Below are 16,518 nucleotides of genomic sequence, written 5' to 3' on the forward strand. Positions count from 1 at the left end.
TTGTCCTCTGTTAAAATGTTAGTCCTTTGCAAAACAAGGCTTCCCCAAGGATGAGCTCTCTTCTTTCTCTGTTTTGTGTGTCCCTTGCTAATTTTAGTAACGGTCACCAAGTTTCCAGTAGGCTATTACCCTCACAACATAGCCCAGCATGGAAACTAGAGAGCCCTGGGCTCTGGGAGGAGTGGCTCTCAGATATAAGGGGGGAGGGATCTCTGTGGTCAACTCCCCCTAGTCCTAACTGATGAAAACTCTTCTACTCCTTAATTCAGGAGGATTTGTCTGATTGTGACAGTTAGGGACAGCCAATTAGCAGAGGTGACTTCTGTCCCATTGCTTACATTTGATTTTTATGTTGAGTACAATTATCCCTGGTTTAGTGAGAGTCCTAGTAGGCCCACCTTGAGAAGGAAACTTCCACCTGTCTCTTGCGAGTGCATGAAAACTCACAGTCCCCAGTGGAAAATTATTCCCAGGGCCACCACAATGAGGACATGGGCTGTGGGATTTGCTCTCTAGATCTCAGCCCATGGGCTCTGCATCTTTGACACGGAAGTGCTAAAGATAGACCGTATACATATTTGGAAGCAGAAGCTGGCCTCGAGTTGAGATCTTGCCTCAGCTTCCCGAGTGCCAGTAGGCATGAACCACTACACTCTACTCACAAAACACTTTTTTTTTAGTGCAACTTTATCCCAACAATTAGAGACATTTTTAAACATTTTTGAAACTTTTAAAAATAAAATTTTATTTAAAGTTTTGAGAATTTCATACAATGTATTTTTTTTGTGTGTGCGACATCCCTTCTCTACCTTTAGGGACTCACCCCCTCCCTACTCACTCAACTTTGAATTCTCCTCCTCCTCTTCTTCCTCTTCCTCCTCCTCATCTTCCTCCCCCCCTTCTCCTCTTCTTCACTCCTGAAGTTCAGCTTGTGTTGCTAAACTGCTCTCAGGAGTGGGACCTACCCTGGAATGTGGTCCCTTCCACTTTCTCCTCTTCCAGTATCTATCAAAGGACAGCTCTACAGCTAGGGGAGGGGTTTTGTCTCCTTTGATCTTAAGAAGGTCTTGTGCTGTGAGTTTCTGATGAGCAACTGCCCTGCTGTGTCTCCTTGAAGTCGGCCACCCACTCTCACTACCATAACCTCCTCTTCCTGAAAGAGCTCAGAGCCTGGCATGCATGTGACACTCAAGCTGCACTTGGAGCTGAGCATTCCACAGAGGAGGAATTTTTAGAGTAGAAGTATTACATTAGGCACATGACAAAAACACTTGTTTATTTGAAATGTAAGTTGAACTGGGTACCCTGTAATTTACCTGGCAACTTAAAATGGAATGGCTTGCCTGGGGCAGAGTTGGGACTGGGGAAAGCACAGGCCATCAAGGGCTCTGTTCTTTTTTTTTTTTTTTTTTTTCCCTAAAGGGTAGAACGACGTTGGTTTCTTTCATGCCAAACAAGCAGTCACAGACAACCCATTAGGAATCCAAAACTCATGACTATCATGAGACTCAAGATCCAGAATGGAAAAAAAAGGTTTTTTTTTTTTTTTAAGATTAACAGCCAGAGAAGCCGTCTTCACATACACACAGTCCGTCAGTCAGCAGGGAGGACTGCTCCTCAAGGAAGGTAAGAGCGCTGGCTTCTTGTTAATGGTACACTGTCCTGTTCTTTCAGAAAAGGGCTTGGTGGATGCCTCTGCCCGCAGTCTTATCGAAGTTCAAGTGGCTGCAGAGTTTCCATGTTTGTAACCATTTCACCTTTGGAGTTCAAAGTCTCTTAGATTCTTTCTCATTCCTCCAAGGTTGCCAAGGATATGGATGTGTGGGCTGGTGGTGACAGGAACCTCTTTACACTACAATTAGTCTGTCAACCAAAGGGACTTCTGTTGGCTTCACTGGGGTGAGGTACACTTATCCTGTAACTGTTTGCCAGGTGCTGAGCTTGAGGTAGATAGGCACAGAAACAGTTAATGCAGAGTTAATTCAGTCTCTTGTCTGTCAACGCAGGGCTCATCTTACCCTGCCCACCTCGGGTGATCCTGAAGTTCAACTGTGGATTGCATGCAGAATGTCCCCTGTGGAAGGAGTCACATTCTGGGCTCAAGGGAATCGTGGTTTTGCCCTCCTATTATCCCTGTTCTTCAAATTGGAGCTAATTAATGAAATTCCATGGGGGTAGACCCTTAAAATTTATAATAACAATAATAATCATAATAAAAACAGACAGACAAACAGACAAAGCAAAAACCCAACCACAATGACAAGGGCTGAAGCTTCTGTTATTGTCTTTCACTGAGCTCACAGTAATTATGGTCACTGAAGTCCATGAGATTCTTGTTATTATCCATTTATGCACACTTTGGGTTTTTGAAAAGTGTTTTTTGGTTTGGGTGTAGTGGCACACACCTTTAATTAATTCCAGTACCTGGGAAGCAGAAGCACACAGATCTATACAAATTCAAGGCCAGCCTAGTCTACATATTGTGTTCTAAGACAGCCAGAGGAGTGCACGCACTAAGACTGTCTAAAAAAAAAAAAAAAAAAAAAAAAAAAAAACAAAAACAAAAAAAACAAAAACAAAAACCGAAAGAAAGAAAAAGAAAAAAAGAAAAGTTTTTCAATTCCTAGCTGAGACTGGATAGATCAACGGAGGTCCTGGCTTCCTCAGTCTGTCTTGGGTGATGTGTACTTGGCCAACAACAGAGTACTTTGTTCAAAGTGGGTTTGGAAGATGTGCTCTGTCACTATCACATATACCCTGGCCAGGCATGGTCTGGGTGCCCTGAGAAACACTTCTCATTGAACACTGTCAACTTCTGTGTGTGTGTGTGTGTGTGTGTGTGTGTGTGTGTGTGTGTTGTTGTTGTTGTTTATTGTTGTTGTTTGTTTTTGTTTTTTGAGATAGGGTTTCTCTGTGTAGTCTTGGCTGTCCTGGAACTCACTCTGTAGACCAGGCTGGCCTCAAACTCAGAGATTCCCCTGCCTCTGGCTCTGCCTTGAAAGTGCTGAGATTAAAGGTGTGTGCCACCTTCAATCAGCTTCTTTTATTTTTTAAAAAATTATCACACACTGTGTGTGTGTGACAAACGCACATGGGGGACTCAATAGACAATGCCATAAAGTGTTCTTCCCACCCATACTAGGGTTTCTAGGGCTCACACTCTGGTAAGTCAGTTTGCCAGGCTCATGTAGCCTACATCTGACTCACCCTTCCAGCCCCACCTCTTGTTTTACCCACTGATGCTCTAGGCCAGCAAAGGTCAAGACAGAATGACTAAAATCCTCTCTCTAGATTTTTATAGAGTCAAACTAAAGGCCAGGGAAGACACTCCCCACCTGATAACTCAATTTTAAAGTGTTGTTTCTTTTGTAGTCTTTTCTTAGAACTTGGTTTTCCCATAAGTAGGTGTCAGAGCCTAAGCTATTTTGAAGCTCTTAGAATTAATGAGAGGATATGCGAATCCCCACAGGGTGGATGCAGAGGGCTGGCTAGCTGATACCCACCCTGGGAACAGTCTCTGTGTTTCTGTGAGATGTGTGAGGATGTTTTGGATATACTAAGCAATGCCCATGTGCCCTTCCTTTAGGTGTCCTGTGCTCTGAGTTCACACAATGCCCCGAGAAGAAGTTCACTTCGGTTATCCCAGGAAGGGGCACAGCCACTCTTATATCACTGCTGAAGAGTAAGTTATAGAACAAACCTCTGGGGTTTCCAGTTTGCCATTTGCAGACACGACCTACTGATTTCTACCGGCACGTGCCTATCTGTAACTTTCTGTAGCATTTAATTTCCTCAAAGAGAAAAACCACTGTCATCAGCAAGAGACCTGGAGGTCCTACAATGTCTTACCCACAATTCTCTGGGGCCAAACAGTTGGTGCGATACAAGTGAGAAAAGTTAGATATTGCTATTTTTGACCGAGTTCTTGGGTCTTGGTTGTTAGTTCCCAAGTTGGGAAACATCTGTCCAGGACTTGGACACCTCCTTCCTCAAGCCGACTCATCAACTCTTCTCAAGACTCCTGCAGGTGCTGTGTAGACAGAGTTGAGTCGCTAAAGAGCCAGTGCGGGTGAGGGGCACTGGTGTGGGTCTCAGCCTGCAGGAAGATGGTGGCCATGACTTTTGCACGAGAGCTCCATCCTACAGAAAGGTGTTTGAGCGTCTGGGTTAATTAGTACTAAGTATTTATGAAATTATTACTTCTAAGAACTAGATGACTCAGAGATACTGTTCCGTATTTCTGAAAATGTCTAGAGTCCAGGGAGTTAGACAGGGAGTCATCAGCACATGTAAGTACCCTTGGGGCAACACAGGACACACTCTGCAGGAGCCAGAGGGGGCAAGGGTGTGTTCTGAGCTGAACCAGAGCAAGGACTCCAGACAGGCTTTCATTTAGAGCCGTGGTTCTTACCATTCCTAATGCCGACACTATATTAGTTCCTCATGTTGTAATGACCACCCCCCATCATAAGATTATTTCCATTGCTACTTTATAACTGTAAATTTGTTACTGTTATGAATGGTAATGTAAATATCTCATATGTAGGATATGTTATGCCACTTCTGTGAAAAGGTTGGTCAATCTCTGGGGGATGGGGAGGTTGTGACCCACAGGTTGACAACCCATGCTTTAGACAGTCTTAGAGTCATCAGCTCAAAACCCCTGCAGATCTGCTCCTCTTGTAGAAAGGGTTGCTGGGAAATCTTACACGGTCTGTCAGCAAACAAGGTATCATCAATGGAGTCCAGCTGGGAGCATTTCCCGGGGGATTTCCCACTCCACAGCAGAGCCAGTTGGGGGTGGGGGTAGGGAAAGCGATACATTGTAGTAAATTGTCGCCACAACATTCTATTTAGGTAGGAGATACATTGTACATGACATTGTTTCCGCATCTTTAGAATGCTACCACAGACTCTTCTTAACTAGAATTTTTGTTCTCTCTCAGTAGTCCAGGAGTCTTACTTAGCCTGTCAGTTCCCTTCTTTCTGTTTGTCACCCCTGCACATCACCTCTGTTTAAGTGAGGATGCTACGCCATCCTCTTTGTGTTTCCCCATCAGAAAGTGAGAAACCAAGGGAAGGCTGGGGCCATTGTTTTCCAAGAATCCCAGTCTCTCTATCCCCCACACCATGATGCCCACATCTGCCTGCTGTGCTGTGTGTGGGAACAGCTTAGAGAAACTAGGAGATGTGCAGCAGGATGTGGTGATGTTGGGATTTAATACAGGTCTGTTTGCCTATGAAGCACTAAGCTGGCGCGTTAAAGAAGGCAAATGTTTGCACAATCCCATTCGCCGGGAGGAGAGACCAGTATCTCTAACTGCCAGCCAGAAGCTGGAGGCGGGTGTTGTCAGCTCAGTAGGCTGAAGCTGAGTCTTCCTCTGTGGTGTGTAGCCAACACTCTCGGCTGGTGAAGCCGGTAGTGGTTCCCACAGCTGGCAACTGAGCAGACTAACATTGTGAAGAGATGCGGTGAGGCGATGCGGAACAGAGTGGGAAGCAGACTGTGCAGAGACTCTAGACACTGTAGGGGCAAAGAAGACACTGAGCTTGCAGCCCCAAAGCAGGGCATAGGGAGATAGATTTGGAGTTGGGGACAACAGCTTATAAAGGGCACCTGAGACTTAGTACCATCATATATAGCATATCAACACACACACACACACACACACACACACACACACTCCTCTCCTCCTTCCTCCTCCTCCCCTACCCCCACCTCCTCCTTCTCCTTCCTCCTCACCATTACCACCACCACCCTCTAACCTCCTCACTTGAAGGCTTATGCTTTCTTTTTAACACCCTGACCAAAGTGCTTATTCAGCGGCAGCCAGTACTATGGTATCTTTCCTGAGAGAACAGAGAGGTCCTGGGTTCCAGCACCTCTGGGTTCCAGTGGGAGAAAAACTCCAGCTCAATCTGCATACAGGGATGCCTTCATTTCCATCAGCATCACCAGAGGCCCCAGCACAGTACGGTGACGCTTTTTACCTCAGTCCGTGAAGGAAGCAGCCGTGCAGTACTTGAAGCCTGGTACATGATTTTCAGCAGGGTAACGAAAGAGGCCAGTGAAGAATGTAAGAAGATCACAAGGCCATCAATATCAGGACTCACCCTGAAGGGCCCTGGGTCATCTGGTTGCCCTGTTTAAACAGGAGGGTCGGATGTAGGGGAGCAGAGGCATCTGTATTGATGAAATACATCTCTGAGATTCTCGGAGGATATTTCTCCTCCTTTGAAATCTGCCAGTGGTATGAGGAAGAGTAATAATAAAAAGTGAATTCCCATAGCCAGTCAAAAAAGGGCTGCCCACTGTTGGCTGTTAGCTCCCTCTGAAGCCTCAATAGACAGGGGCTTTTACAGACTTGTGTGGTAATAAATCATACAGGGGGCTTGCCTAAGCTCAGATTCCGAAGCGCTGCCAGGAGTGCCGTCCGAGGGTCTGCATTCTAATTTCATCTCATGTGACAGCTCCAGGTGTCAGGGTGACTGGGAGCCCGCTAGGCTATGCAGCAGCTTCCTGTGGGGTGTCTGGAATTCTTTGATGGTTTATGCTTTCAGTCACGTGTGTGTGTGTGTGTGTGTGTGTGTGTGTGTGTGTGTGTTCTAAGTACAGCATGACAGTGCATAAAGATCTGGAACACAGCTGTCTGTGTCAAGATGCTCAAAGAGAGAGTACAGGGTGAACCTAGAGCACGAGCATGCTGGGAACTGTGTCAGCTGCCTTCAGTCATAAGAGCCATTGGGCACTCTCTGTGACAGTTTTACCTCAGGAGACAGTTCTTCCAGGAAAGCACTGGACAGAGGACATAGGTCCATCCTGAGTCCCAGAGCTCCCATGATGGCTGTCTAGGACCATTTCCTCCTCTGGTTCTTCTACATACTGACTGGAGCCCTGAGCATCTGACAGCATCTGTAACATGAATTATCCTTGGCTCGGAGGTTTGCTGCACAGGGCCTGGCACAAAACGGTGCTCAGAGGAGGTTCCAGCTCCTGGGATCAGGGAGCTTGGACCATGCAGTTCAGTTCTACAAAGGTTCCTGGGGCTGCTGCGGCTACAGTAAGGGATTGTCCTACAAGATCAGGGCAGAACTTCCCTGTGGAATGGCCACCCTCCAGGTCTCTCCATCTCAGATTCTCAGATGAAGTTGGACAGGACACATTGGATCGCCTGACAGCCTTGAGATGGTGGTAGGGTGGTAGATGTTACTGGAAGAATTCCCCACTGCACCCCTGCAGCCACTCAGTCTAGTACACACCGTCCGGCAAGTTCACGGTCACAGACGGTGTCCAGTCCTCAGCTCTGTTCACACTAGAGAGTATCTGGCAGCTGTTCCCTGACTGGCAGTGCTGTGCAGGAATGCATACACCAAGCTCTGTTCCTGGGGCTTCCTAGAGGTCACTGGACACAGGACACAAGTGACTGGCTTAGAGCCTCAAAACAGTGTCCCGATGCTCAGGACCAGAAACATAGATAGTGAAGGTATCACTCTGCACCAAGTCTATCTCGGACTCCGGCTGACACCACAGGGGGTCAGAGCCGAGTTTGGGGCAGGCATAGCCTCATGCTCACACCCTGTCTCAGACTCGTGTAGCTCCGGGTGGCAAGCCCTCTGAATTTATTTCTTCCACTGTGTAGCAGAGGCGATAAATGGTCTCTATGCTACAGAGTTAATATGAGAATTATCATGACTGGATAGCACAGCCCTGACTGGCTCAGTGTTCTCTTCTAGTTTTTATCTGACCTGAGTTGGGAAAAATGCTTTAAATAAAGCCATGTTGAGAAGAAAAGATTATTTTACTTCAGAAAATAAACTGTCCACACGAGGGTCAGATGCCCAGGCAGCCCTTCTAGTTGGGACTTGGGTACGCCACACTTAGAGGCTCCTAAACCAGGCCCTGTCCTTGGATGCTGGCGCTGTAGGTCTGGTCAGATACCTTGTGTAAAGATTAGACTATTTGGAGTAGAAGATGCTTTCCTGGATCATGAAAAGGGAGACGGTTGGTTACTGCCTCATCCAGGTCTGGAGTGATGTTTTTGAGCTGTGTTGGACATGTCTGTCTCCTGGTCCAGGGCCGCAGGGATTGGCATCCTGGTTGTAGCCCTGGGGATTGCTCTGCTAATCGGCTGCTGGTATTGCAGAAGACGAAGTGGATACAGAGCCTTGACGGTGGGTAACGGTCCCCTCTGAACTTTCCTCTGAACTTCTGGGGATGCCGGTGTATGTATGTGCATGTGTGTGCACATGCCATGGTGGGCGTGGAGACGAGAGGACAACATTTTGGAGTTGGTTCTCTCCTTTCACCCTGTGGTGGTTTGGGGTCAAACTCAGCTTGTCAGTTCTTCCCTGCTGGGTTGGGTCCCGGCTGAATTCTTTATCTCTGTCATACTAAGTAGCCCATGATCTCCGGCATCTTACTGATAATCACACCAGCACGAGAAAACCATCCTCCCCCACAGCGTAAGGTGCCACTGAATACTCTTCTCTCATCCATCTATCTATTGGTCCTGTAAGGACCATATGTTAACTTGACATAGCACTGACATTAGGAAGGGAGCCTTTAAAACCTGAATGTTTGTATAGGTTTCAAAACAAAGTCTGGGTGTTTTGAGGCCAGCAAGGCATAGCAAGGTAGGAAAATTTAAATGTGATCTCCAAGGGAAACCAAGTGCTGCCCAGTAAAAACAAATCTTTTTTTTCTTTTTTTTTGGAGCTGGGGACCGAACCCAGGGCCTTGCGCTTGCTAGGCAAGCGCTCTACCACTGAGCCAAATCCCCAACCCCCAAAACAAATCTTCAAAGGTGAAAGCCACTGAATGGGAAGGGTGGCTCAGCAGCTAAGTGCACCCGATGCTCTTCCACAGGACCCAGGTTCAGTTCCCAGCAACCACACGGTGGCTCACAGCCCTCCGAAACTGCAGTCTCAGAGAATCTGTCAACCTCTTCTGGTCTCCAGAGTCACCAGGAATGCACAATGGTGCGTAGATATTCATTCTGGCAAGACACCAGACATTATAGACATTCATCAATCAGTCATCAATCAAGCAATCAATCAAGCCACTTGCTAGGTATGGTGGCACCTATGTGTAATTCTAGCACTTAAAAGGATAGAGTTCAGGCTACCACAGACTACCAGGAAGAACCTGTTAAAAAAAAAATAAGGATAAAGTATCCCTCCCAATCTCCAAACAGGCTTTCAACCACATCAATTCAACATTAGATTACCATAAAATCAACAAAATGTGTTGTCATAGAGATAGCAAAAACTGTGCTAAAACAAAAACAAAAACAAAAACAAAACCAAGAAAAAAAAAAAAAACCAAAGCATTGAGGTCTGGTGGGAAAAATATGGCAACATAGACCAAACTTTTAGGAGTGTGAACTCTCTCAGATTCTGACCCATACTTCCCAAGACTGCAGAAAACTTTTGCTCTGTCCTCTCTGGAGGAAGGGAACAACACCCCCCCCAGTACAGGTCACAGCTCAAGCTTCTCGGAAGCCATCCAAACTCTGCCTGGAGAAGCCCAAGTTTCAGCCCTGAGCCCAGGCTGCCTCCCAAGCCCAGATCATTCATTGATTGAGTGCCCACTGTCTACTGTCCCAGTTCCAGAGCTTCTTTGCCAGGAAAAAGGCTGTGTCTGTGTCTCACTTTCTCTAATTGTGCTTTTTTAGTAGAGGGTTCAGAATGTAATCCAAAGAGGCAAGGCACCTTGGAACCCACACATCACCAAGCAGAGTCCTCTAGTAAGTTCATACTAAAGTGCACTCCAAGTAACCTGTGGGAAAGCCGAGGATAGCCTTCAGCCTAGAGCCCCGCCCACAGGATACCTGCCACTATGCATGCTGAGTAGGGGAAGGACTTTAGCTTCTGCCATTCAGTTCCACATGTGTCCCTCTGGCAGGGAGTGGTGACACTCTTTGTACTTAGTTATTTACTAGTTGGTCTTCCCCTTCATCGTCCCCTTTAGAAAACAGGCACATAAACGTCACATGGACCTGGTAGCAGCGACAAGCTTCCTTAATCCCCATACCTGGGAAGCAGAGGCAGGTGGATCTCTGTTTGAGACCAGCCAGTTCGACAGAGCAAGTTCCAAGATGACCAGGGCTATATCAAAATAAAGTAGAAGTCACAAGGTTGCAGGGCACCAGGACTTAGCTTCATTGTTCACCACTGACTTGCTTTGTAACCTCAGATATTAATTTTTCCAAACCTCACTGGCTCTATTCTAAATCTAATGTTAGCATTTCCTCTAGGCTCTGACCAACAGTTACCTAGCAACAACCAGGTACCAGGCTAGTATATAAGAATGGCTTGTTACTGCCCCTCCCCCGTCAAACTATTCTCTCTCTCTCTTCTCTCTCTCTCTCTCCCTTCCTCCCTCCCTCCATTCTCTCCTCTCCTCTCCTCTCTCTTCCTCTCCCTCCCTCCCTCCCTCCTTTCTTCCCCCTCTCCCTCTCCCCTTCCTCCTCTCCCCCTCCTCCTCTCTCCCTTCCCTTTCTCTCCCCCCTTTCCCTTCCTGCCAATAAATCTTTATATTAGGTCTGTCTCATGGCTTGACTTCTCAGGGGGAACACTTCAGCATGGTCCCACCCAGGTGCTCTGCTGATGTTTTATAAAACACAACGTCTAGTCATGGCAAAAATATGGCAGCAAATGTTTATTAGTTTTTATTTAGCATGTCTTCATTTTTAAATTTCATATTTTAAATTGTGTGTATATGTGTGTGTGTGTATATGTGTATGTGTGTGTATGTGTGTGTATGTGTATGTGTGTATGTGTTTGTGTGTGTATGTGTGTGTATGTGTGTATGTGTGTGTATGTGTGTATGTACGTGTATGTGTATGTGTGTGTATGTGTTTGTATGTGTATATGTGTGTGTATGTGTGTATATGTGTTTGTGTGTGTGTGTGTGTGTGTGTGTGTGTGTGTGTTGGTCAGTATGTGCATGAGAGGGCCTGTTGTCCATAGAGGCCAGAAGAGGGTCTTCCTGGGGTTGGAGGTACAGACAGTTGTGAACCAGCAAATGTAGGTTCTGGAAATGGAAGTGGAATTTAGGATTTCTCTAAATAATGGTCCTAGCTGCAGGGCCACCTCTCCAGCCCCATCTCCCCATTTAAAGAATAGAAGTTCATTTGTGTCAAAACCACATTGAGCAGGTGTTTCAGGTTAGCGTGTTGGGACTCATTTTCTACCCAACTCACAATTGTTCACCTGACAACGATTCCCCTCCTCTTAAATCCTTCAAGTTCAAGAAGACAAAGAGTGTGGCTATGTGTGCAGACGCTGACTGTATTGGTCGGGCGATACGATTCCAGCGTGACCTTCTATGCTACACGTAACCAGTTTCCTACGTGTACATTCATCCTACCTATAAATCAGGGAGCCAGAGTTTCCGACTTTCTGTAAGATGAAGATGGATTCTACCCCTCAGCTCCTCCTGTAAAAGGAGGAGGGAGGGCTCCATCTTGCGTGGCGGGGGTGTGCATGGGTGAGTGGTAGCCGGCACACCAAAGCCATGTAGTTCATGGGGGGTAGAGAACAATGGGAGTCAGCTCTTGCCTTCCACTTTGTTGAGACAGGTGATCTCTTATTCCTGCCTGAGCTCTGTGTGTTTCAGGCTAATTGGACAGTGAGCCTCTGGATGACTCTTCTGCCTCTGTGTACCATGTCACTGCAGGGGCACTGGGGGCTACGGATGCACACTGCAGTGTTTGGCCTTCTGTATGAGTTCCAGATATTAGACTAGAAGAACTTCTACTGGCCGAGCCACCTTCTCAGGCCATATTATTTGAGTTAACACTAAAACCTTGTTTTGAGGTGTTCAGGTCTCCTGGAAAGCCTGGTCAGCAATCTCTAGCCTAAGAATTTTAGCTAAGTGTGGTACTTGTGTAGTTGTATATCAGGTAAGTGTGCTGTAGGCGAGACATGGTGCAGCAAGCACGATGTCTTAGCTGTTTCCTGCAGCTGCTCAAAAATGCTAAAACTGACTCGGGGAGTACATGGTCTCTTTTAGTTTACAAGTTGGTTTCTTTTCTCATTTCTTTTCGTGTTGCTGTAAAATTATAATAAATTCTGTCTTTTGTCCCGCACTAGATCCGGCACCACAGTGCCTGAAGATATCTTCTTCATCTGAGTCAGCAAAGCCTCTCATCTGCTTTGCTCCATCCCGTATCACACTGCCGATGGCTTCTCTCTGAGCCTGGCAACAATCTCTCTACTCATCTGGTTCCCAAGGCAGGCTGCCACCACGCCAGACATACACGTCTCCAGCCACCACAAACTCTCTTGAATTCAATTAAATCTCCACATGAAGGAACACACAACACAATGACCTCTGATCCAGTTGATAAGATATAATTGTCCACCTAGACATACAAAGCCCTGTACACATCCATCCCTTAAGAATATTCATAACGACCTGTAAATGTGCGGAGAGGAATCTTAACATCCGTCTCCATGTTCTCTCTGCTGCTTCTCTTTCTCCTTGCTCCAGTCTCCTCTTCTCTCTAAAACTTTTCTCCCACCCATCCTTCCTTCTCATCCAATGACAGGCCCCGTTCTATTTTGTACCTTCACCTCCATGACATCATCCTACATTTTCTAAGGGAGTTCTTATTGTGTAGCCCAAGCCAGCTCAGACTAATGGTCCCCTTGCTTTGGCTTTCCCGGTGCCAGAATTATACAAGTATAGCGTCTTGCCTAGCTTTTCCTTTCTATTATATTCTTTCTTATTTTTTTTTAAGATTCTATTTCCTATGCTGCCTATGAGTGTCTGCACGCATGTATGAAAGTATACCACATGAATGCAGAAGCCAGAAGAGGGCACTGGATCCCCTGGAACTGGAGTGTTAGGCAGTCGTGAGCCATGAAGCCAGAGCTGGGAACAAACCTGGGTCCTTTGGAAGAGCAGCGGAAGCTCTTCACCACTGAGACGTCTGTCGAGCCCATCTGTTCACTTTGTAGATCCAGTCTCCTCTTCCGGATTCCACAGTTAGTGACAGTGTGGTGCCTGGCACTTCAGTCAGTCCTGACAACTCTCGAGAAGTGGGTTGTATCATCTAGCTACTGCAGATCTCAGGACTGGAATGAACAGAGTGAGGGAGTGGTGTGAGGACGCCCCGCCAATAAGCGGAAGCAGCTAGCTTAATACCCATTTTTATTTGTATAGATTTTTTAAGAATATTTTCATTTCGGGGCTGGGGATTTAGCTCAGTGGTAGAGCGCTTACCTAGGAAGCGCAAGGCCCTGGGTTCGGTCCCCAGCTCCGAAAAAAAAAAAAAAAAAAAAAGAATATTTTCATTTCATGTGTTCTGGTGTTTTGTCTGCATGTATGTCTGTGTGGAGTGTAGAATCCCTTGAAACTGGAGTTACAGACGGTTATGAACTGCCTTGTGGGGTTGGGAACTGAACCTGGGTCTTCTGGTGGAGTAGCCAGTGCTCTTAACCACTGAGCCATTTCTCCAGCCTTAATATCCATTTCAAACCGTTGTTTCCTTTTTCTTTAATAGACTCAGTTATATTATTATTATCATTATTATCATTTTATTCATTCTTATGACGTTATATTTCAGGACAAAAGGCGTCATGCTGGTACTCAAAATACCTCCAGGGAAAGATGCTTATGTGAGAGTCTTGATCACCAAGACAGCCGACTGTCTTCTCAAGAAAAAAACCACCAACCTGTGGTATGTGGCCATTGTGCATCTGGGCACTTTCATGTCAGCTGCTTTCAGCCCAAGTAAACAAAGTGATTTCTACTAAAGCATAATCTTGAGTCTACTCAGTGTCACTAAACTGTTACTGACCTATGGCAATGCTCACGATTAGGACTAGCATCTGAGCTCAAAGATAGCCCTTGCTTTGCATGCAGGAGGCCCTGGATGCGAGCCACACACCTGCCCCTCCCCCGTTCAGGTCAGAACGGTAATTCTTGTTTTGTATATTTTACAAACAAACAAAAACAAACATGGGAAATGTTTTTTTTTTTTTTTAAAGCTGTGTCCTCTTTTACTTAGATTTTACAGCCAATGAGAGTCCTACATGTCAGAGACAGGGGAACATTTTCCCCTGTAGAGCTGAGCCACAACCACATGTGTTTAACACTTGAAACCCTAGTTGGGAAAAGGTTACTGGGCATTTAAGTTCTGCACGGAACTTGCATGCATTTCTGCTGCATTCACTCCTGTACCTTAGGCATATCAAAGTAATGCATGGCGTTGATTCTGGAGTCAGACAGCGGGGCTGTGTCTCAGCGCCATGACTTCCTGTTTGTGAGCTAGGGCAAGTGCTGTTTTTATGCCTTGGTTTTTCCCCTGGAGAAAACTCCTTAGCTGAATGATTGGCACACTGTGCTCAGCTGGTAGGTCCAAGTGCCTCTCTGACTCTGCCTTTTAATGATGTGTATCATCAATGCCCCTCCCCCAAGTCCTACATGTGCTTTTAGACACAACTAACAGGGACCCATGTGGTGAAGATGAAGTGTTTGTTGAGTGGTACTCAGGATTCCAGAATCCATGGGTAGGTGAGTTGCCTCAGGGCTGCTAGGCCTGACAACTTTGAGGTTGGTCCCTGAGACCCACCTGAACCAAGGAGAGAACCCATCCCCCGCAATGGTCCTCCGACCTCCACATGGCTATGGCACCGGTGCTGCCCCCATAAACAAGATGGCTAAATAAATAAAACCCAATTATTTCATTAGGACTTGGAGATTCTGAGGGACAATCTGAGCATAAATACACTTTTCAATTTTGGGAATATCTTTGTCTCTTTCTCTTCCCTCCAACATTTCAGTATACAAGTTGGTAAAATTTAACAATTACTCCATTGGAGGAAAAAATCTGTACAAACGTTTAGAAGCTTCAGTCCACAGGGAAAGCATAAATGCAATGCAAACTGCCTTGCCCCTCCCCCCCCCAGACCATGCACACCGCTGCCAAGTCTACATGCTGCTCCTCTCTCCTCCTCACAGGTTCCCAACGCTCCACCTGCCTATGAGAAGCTCTCTTCAGACCACTCGCCACCACCATATTCACCCTGAGAGCCGAGAAGCTGCTAAGAATTCTGAAAGTTTCCTTCATGCTTTCGCTTTAAGGCTGAGTAGATGCCCATGTTTTGCTTTAGAATGCTATAGAATGTACAGCTATACTAACAGGCCAGGGTTAAATTCTTGGCAGGGCAAGCAGAAGGGTGGCGAGGAATGGTGAGAAATATTAACCTTGGAAAAGCGTCAATAAATATCTCAACGTATATTATCTGTCCCAGTGGCAATGCCATTAAATCATCATTGTTAGCATTGTTTTGAGGGGTGAACTCACCTGGATGACCAGGGAGCCTCTGATTTGCAAAGAAATTTTTATCTTTATGTGTGCCCACATTTATGTATGTGCATTTGCATGCTGATTCCTGCTGAAGCCGGAAACTGTTAGATTCCCTGGAGTCGGAGTTACAGGAGGCTTTGAGCTGCCTCATGTGCGTGCCGGAACTAAATGAGTTCTCTGAAGGAGCAGGGAGCACTTTTAACAATGCAGCCACCTCTTCTGACTTTCTCCTGCTTCCTAAAATGAAACGCAGCTAGCTTTCAAACTACTCTTCAGCTTTTAAAAGCAACCTATTGGCCAGTGTGAGCTGTGCAGAATTGCCACAGATGTTATGGGCTGTTCAGAAAGGATCCCGTTACAGGTTTAAAACAACTTGCTTCTGCTGGACAATGTTAACCACGGTGCTCTGTGTTCTAAAGGGATCCCACAGTAACACATTGTAAAGTTTCTCTCTCTCTCCTCCCTCCACTTCTCTCTCTCCGTGGTTATGTATTTGTGAGGACTGAGGTCAGTGTTGGGTAGGTTTTTTTGACAGTCTCTCAGCAAACCCTGAGTTCATTGGTTTGGCTAATCGGCCAGGGAGCCTCAAATACCCACCCGTGTCCACTGCTCAGTTCTGGAGTTAATGTGCTTCCACACCTTACCATTATGCGTGGACTCTGGGGTTCCAAAGTCTCAAGCTCGTGTGGCAGGCATCTTACAAACTAAGCGATCTTCTCAGCAGAAAATAAAATGAACAAATATATGTCTGTATTTGTCAAACTATAAAGTTTGTTTTTTAAGAACTTCAGACACGAGTTCTGTTAATTATATCACTCCATCCCTTCCCTTCCTCATCCATATCCCTACCCCACTCTTTTACAGATTCATGACCTCTTTCCTATGATTTCTATCGCTACACATATATACACAAATGTACACACACACATTACACATGTATACACATATATATAGAAAACCTATTGAGTCCATGTAGCATTGCTAAGAATCTTTATCTTGAACTATACCTATTATGTAGTCCTAATTATATTTTACTTCAACACTCATAATGGATGGTAAGTTAATTAGTTTTCATTAAGCTTGAAAGTAGTGGAAGGATTTTAAAAAAGTAAAAGCAATTTTTGTTGGGTTGATGTCTGTGTATTAAATGCCCTCAATTCACTTAAAGCGGGGCCGGTCCTTTCTGCCACTGTACTGC

General features: G+C 45.9%; 1 protein-coding gene across 4 annotated transcripts; it reads left to right on the forward strand.

Moving 5' to 3' along the window:
* Positions 1 to 933: 933 nt before the first annotated feature.
* Mlana (melan-A) lies at positions 934 to 16,110 on the forward strand. 4 transcript variants are annotated; one of them, XM_087550101.1, is made up of 7 exons: positions 1,166 to 1,286; positions 1,553 to 1,626; positions 3,587 to 3,682; positions 8,076 to 8,172; positions 8,867 to 8,979; positions 13,575 to 13,688; positions 14,972 to 16,110. In XM_087550101.1, the coding sequence occupies exons 3-7, from the start codon at positions 3,612 to 3,614 to the stop codon at positions 15,204 to 15,206; spliced, it is 630 nt and encodes a 209-aa protein (XP_087406227.1). In that variant the 5' UTR covers positions 1,166 to 1,286; positions 1,553 to 1,626; positions 3,587 to 3,611; the 3' UTR covers positions 15,207 to 16,110.
* Positions 16,111 to 16,518: the final 408 nt, after the last annotated feature.

The sequence above is a fragment of the Rattus norvegicus genome, chromosome 1 (assembly GCF_021556685.1).
Source record: "Rattus norvegicus strain SHRSP/BbbUtx chromosome 1, alternate assembly SHRSP_T2T, whole genome shotgun sequence".
NCBI classification, from domain to species: Eukaryota; Metazoa; Chordata; class Mammalia; order Rodentia; family Muridae; genus Rattus; species Rattus norvegicus.

Coding starts and splice junctions, on each gene's coding strand:
- Mlana (XM_087550101.1), top strand. CDS start 3,612: ATGCCCCGAGAAGAAGTTCACTTCGGTTATCCCAGGAAGGGGCACAGC. Junction 3,683..8,075: donor TCTTATATCACTGCTGAAGA/GTAAGTTATAGA, acceptor CTCCTGGTCCAG/GGCCGCAGGGATTGGCATCC. Junction 8,980..13,574: donor GTCACCAGGAATGCACAATG/GTGCGTAGATAT, acceptor GTTATATTTCAG/GACAAAAGGCGTCATGCTGG.